At 34.2% G+C, this 17,081-nt stretch overlaps 1 protein-coding gene across 1 annotated transcript; it reads left to right on the forward strand.

Moving 5' to 3' along the window:
• Positions 1–1,115: 1,115 nt before the first annotated feature.
• LOC128869580 (juvenile hormone esterase-like) lies at positions 1,116–15,036 on the forward strand. Its single transcript, XM_054112150.1, has 5 exons — positions 1,116–1,445; positions 7,509–7,634; positions 7,693–8,713; positions 14,581–14,710; positions 14,789–15,036. Exons 1-5 carry the CDS (start codon positions 1,203–1,205, stop codon positions 14,916–14,918), a joined length of 1,650 nt encoding a protein of 549 aa, XP_053968125.1. The 5' UTR covers positions 1,116–1,202; the 3' UTR covers positions 14,919–15,036.
• The last annotated feature ends 2,045 nt before the right edge of the window (positions 15,037–17,081 follow it).

Below are 17,081 nucleotides of genomic sequence, written 5' to 3' on the forward strand. Positions count from 1 at the left end.
GAATAAAATGGTGTTGTGAATGGACGGAAATATTCACAGCTCATTGTACTTAAGATCAAGAGCGAGTATTTAAAGCATAGGTGAGCCAGATGGTAGGACGATTCATTATTTCTCGCAGACTATTTTAAAAATCGTAGTAGTTTGCCGAGGGAAAGAGAACATTGTTCGACCACTTTCAGTTCCACTCAAATTAGCTTTCACTCATCATAACTATGAGCTTGATCTCAAAAGAAGAGTTTGAACGCACATTTCACACATGTTTGCAAACCGAGCTGAGCAATATTTATGCAAAAAAAAAATCTTCGAGCCAATTAACTTTTACTCATGATGTGTGCTTTATCTCAAAGGATGAGTTTGACCTCACATTCTAGAAATGTTTTAAAGCAAAAAAGAAAACCATTATATGAATCTGAATGGAAGAAAATTTGAACTCGCATTATTAAAACTCATTCAATTTTCACGTTTTTTAATGATGTTTTTTAGAAAAATTTCTATAAGCACGGGTGAAAACGAATGCTCGAAATTTTTTAAAATTAAAGAAAACGCCTAACATCGCCATCAAAACAATTGTCAAAAATCATTTCGATTTTTGGGCTACATGACACTTGCACTTTGTTATACCAAAATTTAATAGGCTATAAAACTGCATACTCGAAATATTTCTAAAAATTCAGGCCGAAAAATATCTAACATTTTTTTTAAATTATTTTAAATTTAATATTTAATTACTTTAAATCGGCACACATTTTAAATTTTTTATTTGTAAGATTGTTTAAAAAGGATGAACTATATTTAAACTATATAGCTAAAAATTCAATTACTAAATTTGCTAAAATTAATTTGCTTTCACTTAAGGCAGTATTCATATAACTGTAATATGTTTTGTTCTAAGTATTTTATATTACAATATATTAACACCCACATATTCAATTACTAAAATTAATAAGAAAAAAGTTCCAATATTTGTATATAAAATAATAAATAAATACTAAAGCTTTTTTCGCCACATTGAAACTCTTTACCACCAGAACGCACTCTTATCGCTCAAACCGACAATTTTAGGCTCAGCTTGCAGCTAAATTTAAAAAAGAAACTCAGTTTACTATCAACGCAAGTGCCGACTACAAGCATTGACGCTGTGTGTTTCTCTTAATTTTTCGTTTTTTTTTCGTTTGTTTTCAAGTGCATGCACACTCGCCATAATGTTTCTAATAAAATGTCTCATATTATTTAATTTACTTCATTGGCTGGCTTTGCTTAATTGTCGAGCACAAGTAAGCTCATCTGCGTCGGGCATTGGTGAGACTATTAAAAAGGAATTCTTTGTCGAGCAGCGGAAGATTACGGTTGAAGGCGTGCTTAATGAGAGCTGGACCGGTGAGAAATATTTTGCATTTCGTGGAATACCCTACGTGAAGCCACCGATTGGGCAGCTGCGATTTAAGGTAAAGCTACATAGAAAGTTGATATGCATAGGAATTACTATAAATCTGTTATGGAAAGAATATTAACGCTTTGAATGACAATTTATTTTCAGTCAGCACTGCTGTGGAAGACGATTTAAATTTCTTAGTTTTAAGAGGAGGGATTGAAATAGAAGCTTACGGTTTTATTGTTAAAATAATTTGCTATTATTAAAAATAATATTTGTTTCAGATATTTATATGAATGTTTATTGTTATATTTACTCGTATGTATGTATGTATGTATAGATATTGTCAGTTTGTTCAGGAAAGTTTACGAGCTGGACTCGTCATTTTCGTTTAAGAGGTTAATTGATTTCTACAACAACATTGAACTTTTTTCATGACAAGAAACAAGCAAGTAAATGGGGTCCAAGGAAGCCCTGTCTTGATATAGATATCTGTATAGAGATATGTGCCTGTACTGAATGATAAATATTTTGATAATATATTCTAAGCCGTTATCTTTTTCGTATACTTTCCTTGTAATGGATGAAGTAATTGATGAACTCCAAAAGAAGTATCATCGAAGTATTCTTTATAAAATTGTTAAGCAAGCAAGTTGGTGGAGAAGTATTGAAAGAGAAACCTGTTAGCCAGTAACGGAATCCAAAATTTAATATCTTAATATTTCGTCTAACATTTGAATGTAGAAAAAATTGTATTTTGATCGGTCAATTCTTTACAAGCCAATATAATTTGTATTTTGTTTTTTTTTTTCTTCAATGGAAAGATTCGTTTGGAAGGTCTATCAACAACAAAAATTCATATTCATGGATATTTTTTTTATTGGAATAAAAAATGAATTTCAATTAAAAAATTCAGTTGTGTTATTTCCGCTCTCTTGCTCTTTAACCAATCTGTTTATAATAAATGACAAGATAGATATTTTCCCTAGCCCCGTTTAGCGTAAACAGTCAGTACAATGCTATAGAATTTTGACAATTTAAAATAAAAGCATCGGGCAATCGAATAGCTTTTGACCTCCCTAGATGGACTACTGCATTGACACGCTCGAAGCTTCAGTAGAAGAAGATTTATATTTTCCAACAAGCAATATTTTTAAGAAACGTGCTGATACTTTTCAGCTGCCCATGAGACTGGGTTGAAAAGAATTGTAAGAGTCAATCGCTGTTTCTTACGTTAATGTTGAGAAGATTTCAGCATCATAAACAAACATTTTTTCTGTGTTGCTAAAAATCACCGAAATGGTTTTTTTATTATAATTTGATTATTTGACATCCGATTTTCAAAGATAATAAGTCAATATACATATCACATTTGAAGAGTTCTACATTTCATTTTAATGCCTTTTAGATCATCGAAGTCGTTTTCACCTAATTCGATTATTGAAAACGATTATACTCCCCTAAGGTATCCTTTTTGTACCATCAACCCCAAGCACTTTGGAACTCATTGAAACTTTATTTTCATACTGTTTTCATAAACGTAAAAGTTATAGCATTTCCAGGGCTGGAGCTTCGCAACTTTTTTTTTCGAAATATATAGTGCATTAAAAAAAATGTCTCAAATGTGAAAAAAGCAAAGTGAAAATTGCACCAGTCCTATATAATGAAAAAGAAATTTGGATTAAAACATCGAAGTCTTGCAGCCCAACCTCATGTAAATTCATGGCGTGAAAGTTTTTTATGAAAGTCTCGGTTAGTTTGTCTGCAGATGTGTGTGCATAAGGAATTTTTGACAGATTATTAACGGCATGCATGAATATTAGGTTGCGCTGTGGCGCGCCAATAAGTACAGAATGCAAAGGTGTGCCCAATATCAAAGTGCTAATCGTCTCTCAGCGAATTTGAGGGAATCAACTGATTTGCTGAGATAATAAGGGCGATAACAGCGGTTCGTCTACAGCAGAGGTCGGATAAAACTGAGATTGTGTTACTCATATCAAAAAAATCAATGCAGCCCTTGCCCATGCCACTGCACTGCCAATTGATTTGAAGAGGGTACGAAATACGTATGAAATGAGCGCTTATAATTGTGCTGTCAAGTCCCCTATGACGTACTTATTTATTTATTTATTTAATCAACAAACAAGAGGCTTACAGACTATTACATAGGTGGATGAAAATTAGGTTCTTATAAGTAACTTCTTAAAAGTAAACTTAGAGTAAGAGAAATCAAAGACTAAGGAAGAAAAATAAGCATTAAATTCAGCTAGCATCCTTCTAAAAGGAGCATTCATTCTATAAACAGTTTTAGCAATACCCACAAACAGTTCATTACAATGGAGAATGCGTGAGGAAATATTAAAATAAATTTTATTGAGAAGATATGGGCAATCTATTGAACCCGCATAAATATCGAAGACAAAACACATCGACAACAGAATACGCCTAGACTCTAAGAACATTAGATTTATTAATAAGAAACGAGCCCGATAAGACGGGCTGGGATCAACGAATTTCATCGAGCGAAAAGCAAACACACAAAAGCTCTCTGAAAAGATTCTAATCTATTAATATAGACTGCATGAAATGGTCTCCAAACGAATACCGCATATTCTAACCTGGAAAGAACTAAGGACGAGTACAATAGTTTGAGAGTATAGGGATTAGAAAACGAAGAATTATTTCGACGAATAAAGGCTAACATTCCGAGCGATTTAGAAAGAATAACGTTTATGTGGGTAGTGAAATTGAGCTTGGAGCCAAAATAAACACCCAGGTCCTTTAATACACTAATAAATTGGTTTAACCGGCGAGTTCGAGATGTAGTAAGCTGTTGGAACAACATTAAAAACTTTCGCATACGAAGTATAATGACATTTACTAATGCTTAGGAACAAATGATTACGCATACACCAACTATATATGTAAGTTATTCAACTCACACTGGAGAATGGATGAATCTTCTGGACATTTAATTTCAAAATTTATTTTTAAATCCTCCACCTATAGAAGAAAATTACACAATGAAAAACAGAAAGAAATATCGTTAATGAAGAGGATAAATAGTAGCAGACCTAGGATACTACCTTGGGGAACACCAGACGAAGCAATAATAGAATAAGATGATACATTATCAAGTCGAACGACACAGAGCCTATTGTTGAGATAGGAAATTAACCACTTAAGAAATTGAGAGTTAAAGCCGAAACACTCAAGTTTAGCAATAAATTGGGAGATATACTCTATCAAAAGCCTTACAGAAATCTGTATAGATTGCATCCATTAGGAAACCTCTTTGAAATGTTTCCAAACAGTCCTCCGTATAGACAGCTAAATTTGTTAATGTAGATCTGCCCGGAATAAACCCATGTTGATTGGGACATAACAAATGTTTAACAACAAAGTATATTTTGTCTTTGACTATATACTCAAACAATTTCGAAACTGTAAAGAGCACCCAAGGTTACTCTCACAACTTTGCCCCCGCCATTTTCCCTTACAATTTCTTGATTATGATATTCTATATTTTATATGCAGGGTGGCGCACGAATCGTGCTACAAAAACAAAACGTAATAACTTTTTTTCTAATCAATGTATTTAACTTTTTGTTTTTTTTATTGTAAAGATAATTCAATTTTATTTTATGTAACTAATTAGTTTTGAAAATAATAGAACGTAAATGACCTGCTCATTCACGCATATGCGACACCTGATGAGAAAATTGTTCATTGCGCACTGAAGGGTTGAAGTCGGGATCGCCTCAATTATTGTTGTGATTGACTGCTTCAATTCAGTCAAATTACTTGGTTTTGCTTTATACACCTCTTGTTTGAGATAACCCCATAAAAAAAATCTGGTGCAGTGAGGTCAGGTGACCTTGGGGGCCAGCGGAAAGTGGAATTTCTGGATATCAATTTATTTCTAAATTTTCGTTGGAGCTCCTCCATAACCGGTCTGGCTATATGTGCAGTTGCTCCATCTTGCTGGAACCAAATGCTGTTAAAAGGGATACGTCTTCGCCGCAGTTCTGGATAAAAAAACTCCTTCAACATGTTTAAATAACGGCCCCCATTTACAGTCGCTGTTACACCGTTTTCTTCGAAGAAGTACGGCCCGACAATGCACCTTGATGAAATTGCGCACCACACTGTGACTCGTTCTGGGTGCAGTTCCATCTCATGGAGTATTTGCGGATTTGATTGACTCCATATACGGCAATTTTGCTTGTTTACATTGCCGTTTAGATCAAAATGGGCCTCATCAGACATAAAAAAGCAATTTATGAAGTTGTTGTCTTCTTCGGCCATTTCAATAATTTTTTGGCAAAATTCCAGGCGAATAGGCAAATCCAGAGGGTTTAATTTGGTTGTGATTTGAACTGTGTACGGAAACAAGTTTAAGTCATCATGAACTATCCGCTGCAATGACCGTCTGCTAACTCCAATTTGCGCCGACAAGTTACGAGTCGAAACTCTTGGATTTGCCTGAATTGACGATGCTACAGCCGCGATTGTGGCTTCGACCCGAACATGCGGATCTCGATGGTACGGTCAGCGTGCGATGCTTCCAGATTCAGCAAACATGTTCACCAGCCTCATAATGGTCCATCTGCTCGGGGGAGTGCCGCCAAACTCCCGCCTAAATTCCCTTTGGACGGAAATGATGGACTGCAAAGCATGGTCCCGCTGCACTATCCAAATCCTCTTTTCGGTATCCCAAGCCTCCATTTTTTGTAAATCTAAATACTAATCTGCAAAATAAAAAAAAAAAAAAAGCCGATTACTCACACGGAAAAAAAGTTATTACGTTTTGTTTTTGTAGCACGATTCGTGCGCCACCCTGTATTTTATTCTCTGTTACAAGCTAATGTTGAAGAATCTCGAACAATGTGGAGAGTACGTGGCTTTTAACAATAAGGCTTCGTGGGCCACTTTTTCTATCTCTCTTTTATAATTTGTAGCAATTTTAAGATAACTCCATACAAAAATTAAACGACGTGAATTTAAACGGATTCACGTTACTCAATACTAAAACAAAAAAATTATTTGAAATTGAATCTTCTTCCATATATCCAGGAATCCCATTGGATTTCTCTTGAACCTATTGTAGAATATCAAAGAAAAATTCGAATTTCTCTACTAAGAAAGATGTCTAAAGGTAGTTAATTAACAAATTTGATTTTCCCTACACGAAGTAAAGAATCCCAAAAATTAATGCAAAGTGTAATACTAAATTAAATGCAACGAAAAGAAGTGAAGCGAAATGAAGTGCAAAAAGAATGATTAGAATGGAATTGAATTAAAAAGATTGAGGAAATTCTGAAGCTTAAGAATTTATAATGGATGGGCTCAAAATCGTTTAAATAAGAAATTAAATTTTAACATACTCAGAAACGTAATTGGAACCAGTTTTCTTTCTCGCATTGTCTAGCAACCTTCAAGAGGTCTCACTGGTCAGCTACCCCTAATTGACTTTGGAAAATCAAAAAAAAAAAAAAAAAACAAAAACAGAATAACGTTTTTTAAACCTTATCGTGGCACAGGATGGGATTAGAAATAGAATCTTCTTCTATTTATCATTTTCAATTTCTGGAGTAAGGCACTTCCTCTTAAACCTAGTGCAGATTCTCAAAGAGAAATTTGAATTTCCCAACTAATCAAGCTCACCAAGGAATCTTTGTTTAACAAATTTAATTTTTTTTTATGATTTTCAATTCTTTTCTTAAGAAATTGTTCCACAAAATTGAAGGGCCTACAGTTTCAAGCCGACTCCGAACGTCAGATATTTTTATGAGGAGCTTTTTCATGGCAGAAATTCACTCGGAGGTTTGCCATTTCCTGCCGAGGGGTGACCGCTATTAGAAAAATGTTTTTTTTTGTTTTGTTCTTAATTTTGGTGTTTCACCGAGATTCGAACCGACGTTCTCTCTATGAATTCCGAATGGTAGTCACGCACCAACCCTTGACCTCATAGTCTCAATAAAATCGAGCAACAGTCATTCAGGTTTAGCAAACTAAATGTATTTATAAATAATATAATACTTCAGAATAAATTAGCCCAATTTTCTGGGTGTGCGATTTCGCGATTATTATTCCAGAAACAACATAAAATATAAGGATTTTTTTTTATTTTCAGGATCCCAAGCCAATAGAAGAATTACCCTCATTTATCGATGCACGCTACGATGGACACGATTGCCCTTCTATTTACGCCACAAATGCTTCAGAGGATTGCCTCATACTGAACATTTACACGCCAACTGTGAGTTTTAAAAGTGAATATACCCCGACAACTCAGGTAAAATACTTTTTCACTGCAGGTTATTGGAACAGCCTCACAGCCTGTACTTGTCTTCATTCATCCAGGTGGGCTTTATATCGGATCCTCACTAAGTTCCTTTATCAGTCCCGCTTATCTGCTATCCAAGCCGATGGTAGTTGTAACATTCAATTACCGTCTCGGCACACTTGGCTTCCTGCAACTCGGCACACGCGAAGTACCCGGCAATGCTGGTTTCAAAGACCAAGTGCACGCACTTCGCTGGGTAGCAAAATATATACAACTATTCGGTGGCAACCCTAAAGATATCACACTCATGGGTTATAGTGCTGGTGCACTGAGCGTAAGTCTACATTTGGTATCGCCTATGTCACAGGGTCTTTTTCACAAAGCGATCATAATGAGTGGCTCAGTGCCACCTCAGAAGTCACTGCCGCAACGCGCACAATTGGAGCTGATGCGCAAACAGGCGCGTGTTTTGAATTGTACGCATGCAATGAATGAAACAGAGATCTTGAATTGCTTGCAGCGATTTAACGGTTGCGAAATTGCTTCAACGTTGCGTAGCATCTTCGAATTCGGCAAAGATAATCCAATTTATATTTTTTTGCCGGTTATTGAAAATGACTTTGGTCAGGAACGTTTTCTTACTGAACCGCCTTTTGAGAGTTTGCAACGTGGCGAATTTTCTAAGGTGCCTATTTTGCTAGGCTTTACAAATGGTGAATTTTGTCAAGCGGCTGTGGATATTATGCGAGACTCGAGGTTAGAGCGACAGTTCTATGAAGAGTTTGAAAAGTTGGCACCTGCTGTATTTATGTATGCTGGTCATAAGGGGAATTTGAGTGAAATTAGCGTGGCATTGAGGGAGCGTTACTTAAAGAACTTTACAAGCCTCGATAACAACAACTTGGCACGGCTATGCGACTTTTTCTCGGATGCAATTATTCGCTTCGGGGCGCAACACCTGGCGGAGTTAGCGGCGCCACATACTAAAGTATTTCCTTACAGCTTTGAGTTTAGAGGAGAGTTTACCAATCTTAACTATCCCATAAAACCGGGTGAGTTAGTGAAAAGTAGTAAGTGTAGTAGTAGTGTTTTTAATTATGGATCACAATATATTTTTTATTCAACTTCTCTTCGCCTAATTTCATTAAATTTATCTTCATTATCTAGTCTTCTATTTTTTTCTTCGTCTTATCGGTTTATTTAATTTAATATAGATTATTGTTTCTAACATTTCACGCTTAATATTTTCTTATTTTATTTCACTAGAGAAATACATTTAAATAATTTAAAAATATTTTTTCCTTTCGTTTCATTTCATTTTATTTTACTATATACTAGCTTTAACCCGCTTCCCCTCTCGCGTGGGAGTAGTTTTGAGGGATTTAGGACATGTATATTAGGGTGTCCCAAAAAAATTAAAGTGTTTTTTTTTAACGCATACCCTCTTATTTGGTTTGAATGGTCTCAAAACATCTAAAAATAAAGTTTCGTCTATTTAGAATCACGGGAACCCGTGCCGAGTTGCGCGGAAACCTAACGGTACTTGTATAGTACGGCGCGCGCGAACTGTCGGATTGATTGCGTGTAATTACTTGTTTGTTTTATTAGTAATCGCGAGTTTTTCGTGTAGTCAACATGTCAGTGGAGTTACGAAGTTCCAAAAAGGAGATATTTTTAATAGGGGACGTAAAACATCAAATTACCGGTTCTAAACTTCCCTCTAACGGGCAAGTACTGGCAGTTTTGTTCTATAATATTCGTGAAGTGAACTTAAGTGTCAATGAAAGTGCAAATCTCACAATTCGTGAGTGTATTATTTATTGGGAAAAGGCACGTATAATGACCAAATCAATATCTAACTGTGTTAAGAAACTAGTTAACTTATACCAAGTTTGGAGAGAATCGCAAAAAAATGCGAAAAAAACTCAAGAAGTGTTTGAACAGCGTCGACAGGAGTTTGTTTCAAACTTAAACAATTTGTTTGACATCGCACAGGCCAATGCTCTTCAATCGATTAAAATAAATGAAGGTAAGATCTTCTTGCAGCGCCAAAGAGAACCAGGTCGGCCCGGTCACTTAGCCGGAGTGGACAAAAAACTAACAAAAAAAGAGGAAAGGACGCGCCTTAGAATCATCGAGGAGGAAAAGCGACGTGCTAAAAATTTTTCATCCTTAGCACCATCAACATCAACTTGCGAACCACCACTAGAAAAGTCATCTTCTGATTCTGAAATAATAGAATTGGAAGAAAATAGGCCCAGCGCAAGAGAAGCCTCCTCTCAGCCCGATAAAACTTCTATGCGGAAAAATATCATAACTCCCAAGTTAGTTGCCGCATTAGATAGGTGTCAGTTAAGTGTGAGGGATTCTGTCTTTATAATTGAATGCGAAAAGAACGGGCTGAAGCTATAAAAATTGATTTTCAAAACAAGGTCCCGGACACGGTAGCTGTCCACTGGGACGGAAAACTGTTGCCAGCTGTAGATTCACGTAAAAGTAAAGAAGAACGCCTACCGGTAGTTATTACCTACGATAATAAAGAACAAATTATTGCTGTTCCTAAATTGGATAGCTCGACAGGAAGGGAACCGGCAGACGCAGTTTGGGATGCTATTACGAGCTGGAACCTTGAAGACAAAGCGCAGATTCTCTGTTGTGATACTACTGCTTCTAACACAGGCCGCATAAATGGAGCATGTGTGCTTTTCGAACAAAAACTGGGTTGAGAAGTGCTTATTTTTGATTGTCGTCGTCACGTTTACGAATTAGTACTTAAAGGCGCGTTTGAAGCGAAAATCAGTCAAGTAACTACAATCCCAGACATCCCATTATTGAAGAAATTCCGAGAAAACTGGAAAAATATCGATCCCGAGAAAAAACAAAGCTGTATAGAAAAGCTATCTTGTTTTTAGCAGTAAAGGCGGCGTATCAGGATTTGTGTTTTTTGAAGGCCATGAAAAATTACGAAACAATAGACAAAAGCATTTCAAAAGCACATGACATCCTACGTAAAACCCTGGCTCCAATGTATTTTAGCAGTAAAGGCGGCGTATCAGGATTTGTGTTTTTTGAAGGCCATGAAAAATTACGAAACAATAGACAAAAGCATTTCAAAAGCAGCTTTGCAGAAGTTTTGCCAGCATTTGTGGTATTTGACAGATGAAGTATCTATTCTGGCTTTATTTGATTATGATGACGATCTAGAAACTAAAGTAAAAATGATTGCTAACTTAACTAGAGAAAACCCAACAGCCCACAATAAACGTTACATTGCATCCAAAGAAGAACTCTGTAGCCCATTTTTTGGTACGTTATTTAAGCTTTGATTTTGTTCTACGACTAAGTTTGCTAATAGGTATAATTGATAACTGATCTATCTGTTTTAATTTCAGAGAGAAGCATTGATGACTTCGTCTTCTTCTTCAAATTCTTGTTTAATCGACTCCAGATTGCCGACAGTTTTCTGAACAAGTGCCCCTCTTCAAATGATGATTCTTTTCTACAGGCTAAAAAGAAGCTGCTAGGACTGAAAGCAGTTAATGATACGGCAGAAAGAGCGGTTAAGTTAATGCAAGAGTTCCATGGTTTGATCACTGTTCAAGAGGAGCAAAAACAATTTTTATTACGTTGCGTACAAGAACACAGACAGGTATATCCCGACTGTAAAAAGCAAACTTTGAAAAGAAAATTCGATGATTGATGTCCCTTTTATAATAAAAAGAAAATAAATTCGAAATATGTGTTTTATTTTTATTTATTTAATTAATCTAAAAATTCAATTAAACCTTTCTCTATTGTGAGCCTATAGCTTTCATACTAACTTTTAAACTTAAAGTTTGACTTCAAGTCGGCACGGGTTAATGACATCCGATCTCAATAATATTTTATATTTAAGTTTTTAGAGTCAAATGGAAAAAAAATAAAGGGTATGCGTATTGAAATTCCGAAAAAAAAATTCCCCCTTGTAGCCTGGGACACCCTAATGTATGTATATAAAAGAATTACAAACAATAATTTCTTAGAAAATATTTTTTTATTAATAACCATAATATAGGGGTTTTCAATAGGTGCGCTTCAACTTTTTTCCGATAGGGAGGGCGAACGACGCAATATTTTTTATTTTTCGCTTGTCATTTGTAAACTTCATTAGTATACATTTCATCATGGAACGCTACACACTTGAGCAACGATTGCAAATCGTGCAAATTTTTTATGAAAATAATCGTTCTGTTGCTGCTACTTTAAGAGCATTACGGCCATTTTACGGTCCATTTAACCGTCCCGTTTTGGGGTTATGTGAAGTCATTGGTCTACAGTAACAAGCCGGCGACGATTTGTGAGCTCAGAGCCAATATTGAACGCGAAATTGCTGGAATTTCGGCCGATTTATGCAAAAGAGTGGTCGAAAATTGGGTTTAACGATTGGACTTCGTAAAACATGCACTCGGTGGTCATGCAAAAGATACTCGATAATAAAAAAAAAATTAGTTAAAAAAGTCAAGCCGTTTGTGTTTTATTCAAAAAAGTTCAAAAGTTGAAGCGCTCTTACTGAAAAACCCTATATTACAATACCCGGCATCCGTTGCTATGCCTCGCTGAATAAAATCAAAACAATCAATAAGAAAAATTGTCAGCAAAATTATTTTTATTAATTTTCTATCTCAAATCGTTTTTGAACTTTGCATTTGGGTCATAGTTGAACAGCTTATGCGGATTATGAAGTCTAGAGTGTGCTATAAATAATGGGAAATAGGAAAAACTAAGATTTTTTAGATTAAATTTAAGCAAATATTCGATTATTAGTGACGAATGAGAGTGGTGGCGCGGCCTGGGGGCTGTGGAAAGAGAAGTACATCATAAAAACATACCCATAACCTTCATTGGGTGAAAATATAAATGTATACAAATTTTTACGTCATTTGGTGTTGTCGTTTCGTAGTGATGCGCGGACAACGTACAGACATTCACCTTTATATTATAGATAATTTATTTAATTTCTTTTATTCCAGTGATTTTTATTTCATTTCTCATTATTCTTTGCTATTATTCTTCATTTTTCTTCTAATTCACTCCGTTTCCTTTCACTATATTCCATTCTACTTCTTTCCATTCTATGCTATTTCGTTCCATACCTTTGCATCCAATTTTATCAGAGAACGTCTGAAATAGAGAAAATACACTCCAGGCATAATTCGGAAAGTAAACTTACCTTTCATATATCATTACGCACCCAGACTTGGTCTTAATTTGATGTATATTTAAACCTAATGTTTTGGGTGGAGAAATAAGCAAGATAGATTAAGGGAACGGTCCTTTTTAATCAGTTTTATTCCTGTTAATTTAAATTTACCCCATTTCATTTTGTTTCAAAATTTTATTCCAGTTAATTGTAACTTACTTCATTTTATTTTATTTTAAATTTCACCTTATCTCAGAGCGCTTCATTTAAAAATTGAAAGCGATGGCGATTTATTTAATTTCATATATTTGAAGATTACTTGGTTGTACTTTATTTTACTTCATTCCACTTCATTGTTCAAGTCATTTGAAAATCTCATTTCACTTCAGTTTATTTTATTTCGCTCCAAATTTCCTTCCATTTTTTTTTTTAATTTCATTTCATTTTACATTTTTTGAAATTTTTATTTCATTTTAGTTAATTCATTTCGTATCAAAATTCCATACAATTTCATTTCAGCCCACTTCATTTCATTTCATTACAAAACCTCATTCCTTTATTTTTCATTCCATTTCATCCATCTTAGCTCATTTCCTCTCATTTCAGTATATATTATTTTACATCAAAACTTCATTTAATTTTTTTTAATTTCATTTCATTTTACTTAATTTAATTTTATTTCAAAATTTGTTTTCATCTCTGTTCATCTCAGTTCATTTCACCTCATTCCACTTCATTTCAAAATTGCATGTCATTACGATACATTTCATTCCATACTATTTCAAGAAAATTGTATTCCACTTTATTTCATTTCATTTGAAGATTCCATTTCATTTCAGTTTATTTCATATAAAAATTTCATTTTATTTCAAAAATGATTCTCAGTTCAGTTCACTTCATTTCACAATTTCATATAATTTCATTTGAAAATTTCATGTAATTTCAGTTTGTTTCATTTTATTTTATTTCAAAATTGCATCTCAATTCAACTGCATCTCATTTACTTAACTGTGTTTCAATTCTCACGTCAATTAAAAATTTGTCGTAATTTCAAAATTTTATCTCATTTCAGTTCATTTAATTTAAAATTTCATTTATTTTTTTTTACAAAATTTACCCCCTTTTCGATTCGTTTAATTTTAGTTCATTTTAATTCAATATTTCACCTCACTTCTTTTTTTTTGATTTCGTATCATTTCAGAATTTCATTTTATTTTACTTAATTTCATTTCAAGGTCCATTTAATTTTAAAATTTCATATATTATATATAATTTCAAAAATTTAGCTCATTTCATTTCATAATTTCATCAAATTTTAATTAAAATCTCATTTTATCTAATTTCTATTCGCTTCATTTGAAGATCAAATTACCTTCATTTCATTTTAAACTTCATCCCATTCCCGCTCATTTAATTTCATTTCAGTTCATTTAATTTCCTTACAAAATTCCATTTTATTTAATTTCAATATATCATCTCACTTCAATTCATTTCAATTCTTTTCATAAAAAATTTAGTCTCATTTCAGTTCACTTCAAATAATTTTATTTCATTTCTCCTCCTTTCGTTTTCTTTTATTTTATTTCATTTCATTCCATTTATTTGTAATGCTTCTACGATTTCCTTCTATTTATTTAATTTATATTACAGTTCCTATTTTTCACTCGCTTTACCTGCCTCCACTTCGATTGTGATTTTACAAACTGAAAGTTTAATAATTCCTTGCTTGCCTCAATTTAGATCGCGTTGAACACATGGATGACTTAATGTATTTATTTGAGATGAGCCCTAGCGCCCTCAAACATTCCGAGAATAGTGCAGCTATGATCCGGCAGTATACAAAATTTGTATTTGATTTCATGAAAAAGGGGTGAGTGTAAGAATTAAATATTAAAAATATAATAATTCCAACTCTATAAAACAATTTTTCATATATTTAAATTATCAGCTCCCTACTTTTTGGCCAACGCCCAACTTATCCTACAGGATATACTAAAGTATATCGGACATTAGAGTTCCAACCGGGCACTTTTTTCGCCAAGGACACTTATGACATGTGGAAGCAACTATTTTTGTGAACTACTATATCCAAGAATAAATGGAAAGCTCTGAACGTATCATTATTTGGGGTGAATTGAAATTTGCTGGAGTTTTGTTTATTTATAATTATTTTGTCAATTGCATTTTTCAAATATACGTATGCATATATATTAAAACAAATCACTGAAAATTAATTAAGTTCAATAGTAATCCTTAAATAATTTTTGATCGTTCACATTACCATCTCCGGAGGGCTGCAGAGCATGCGCACTACAAGGCATACCTCAAAAATCGGCTTTACAAGCAGGTTAGCGCTTAAGGCTGGTGAGAACTGTAGAGTTTAGATTAAATAATAAGAATAATGAAGTAATCAGAGATTTGATCTCAGTAACTCGAGAGCACCATCTGCCGTGTAACTTTTTATTTTACAAGATTCTTTCATCGTACACGGTTCTGGGCAGTTGTTTTTGCGACGTCCCATGTATGATAATATCCGCATCTGCTAGCTCGCGCAACCTTGACCTTCTCTAAGTATTTTTTGGCCGACCGTTCGGCCGAATGTTTCACTTCCGTACAAAAATACTCACTTTACACATGAGCTGAATATTCACAGTTTAGAGCGCCTGGAGATTTGCCCATAATACCTTCTGCTCAAATATGAACGAAACGTTATCAATAAAACGGTCCGCGGATGACATATGGCAAAAATAAATTTTTTTGTTTTTTGGTAGGACTGTTATAAGCTTACATGGCAAATTTCAGCGTGATATGTCACAGAGTTTGTTTTCTGTGCTAGTGTAAACAAGTCAAGCTCGAGTGTGGTACAAGGTCAAATGGCTCATAAAGGCGTCTAGGTCGATAGTGAAGAGACAACCTTGCCTTACGGGTTGGTGGCATGATTTTGATTTTATCTTAGAATTTTGATTTCACTTAGCGAAAGCAACTTCCCTGTATATTTTCACTAGCTATTTCATACCATAAATGCCCCACGCAATATATATAGGTATATATATTCTTTTCTTTTTCGCATACTTCATAATTGAAGTTTGTTTGCTAGACCTTAATTGTTTTTATAATTCTTTAGGACTCGTTTTTTTTTTTTTTTGTTAATTTGCTTGCAATTCGCTCAACGACATAACATAAACTCCGTTGCCAGAAGAGGGGAATATCTCAAGTATCGGTTGGCTACTAACTGAAATGACCTGCTGCCCAGAATGAAATGCGTCACAAGTTTCATTTAATTTTGAGTTGTTTAATTGAAATGGATGCTGAAGGTGACTTGTGGTGGGAGTAAATATAGTTGAGTTGATTGATTAAATGAAACGGCTTTGGAGATTTCTTGAGATGGATAGATTGAATGAGAATTTTGAAAAGATTGAATCGAAATAGGAAAGTTGTGTTTATACTTATATAAGAAAATGTTTTAAATTAAGGTGTTTTTAGAAATATTCTTTGCCAGCAGCTCTTTATTAAATGTTAAAGTGCTGCTTGGAATTTATTTTTCTTTTGCACGTAAGTAAAATTTCTTTTAAGGAATAAGAATTAATGCAATATTTTTTTCCTGTATGTACAAGTATATAAATATTTGTTATAGTTACTCGTATGTATATGTACACTGAACCGTACAACTATTTAGCAAAGATTATGTCCATAAACTACTGCGGACGAGCTAACCCCGCGGCACTCGCTACGGCGTAAAAAATACCAGAGCGAACACAAATTTCGTTTTATTTTATTTCTAATTATTCAGCAACAATGACTCGGTACACTAGAAGGAATAAAGCTGAAATTCCATCAATACTTATCAAAGTCAAGATCCGAAAATTTGAACTCCCTTCTTCCGATTCCCTAAGATTAAAATTCGTGTCATATGTCCCAAAGAAGTTCCATATATAAAACAAAAAAACAAAAAACAAGAAAAAAAGCTGACAAATTCTGCTGGACCACAAAAGAATGGAATGTGGTGTCAACGTTGCTCAGAAAGAAATCGAAGCTCGGGCAACTGTAAGATGTTCAGCAGAATTATTGCGTTCAAACAAACCCAGAAAAAGGTGGAGTTATTTGTTCAAGAAAAAAATAAGCTTAAAAGGACTTGATCTAAATATCGTAGTGCCGCAGATTATACAGCTAATTTTATTCATAGAAAAAATACCACTGAAGTCGAATGCGCTTGTGCGCGTCTATCATTTGGTAATGCCCGG

Source organism: Anastrepha ludens, chromosome 2, assembly GCF_028408465.1.
Source record: "Anastrepha ludens isolate Willacy chromosome 2, idAnaLude1.1, whole genome shotgun sequence".
Classification (NCBI taxonomy): domain Eukaryota; kingdom Metazoa; phylum Arthropoda; class Insecta; order Diptera; family Tephritidae; genus Anastrepha; species Anastrepha ludens.

What these genes read in the sequence shown, in the direction of transcription:
- LOC128869580 (XM_054112150.1), top strand. Translation starts at nt 1,203, where the DNA reads ATGTTTCTAATAAAATGTCTCATATTATTTAATTTACTTCATTGGCTG. An exon ending in TTGGGCAGCTGCGATTTAAG is followed by an intron (nt 1,446 to 7,508) that starts GTAAAGCTACAT and finishes TTTTATTTTCAG; the next exon opens with GATCCCAAGCCAATAGAAGA. An exon ending in TAACTATCCCATAAAACCGG is followed by an intron (nt 8,714 to 14,580) that starts GTGAGTTAGTGA and finishes GCCTCAATTTAG; the next exon opens with ATCGCGTTGAACACATGGAT.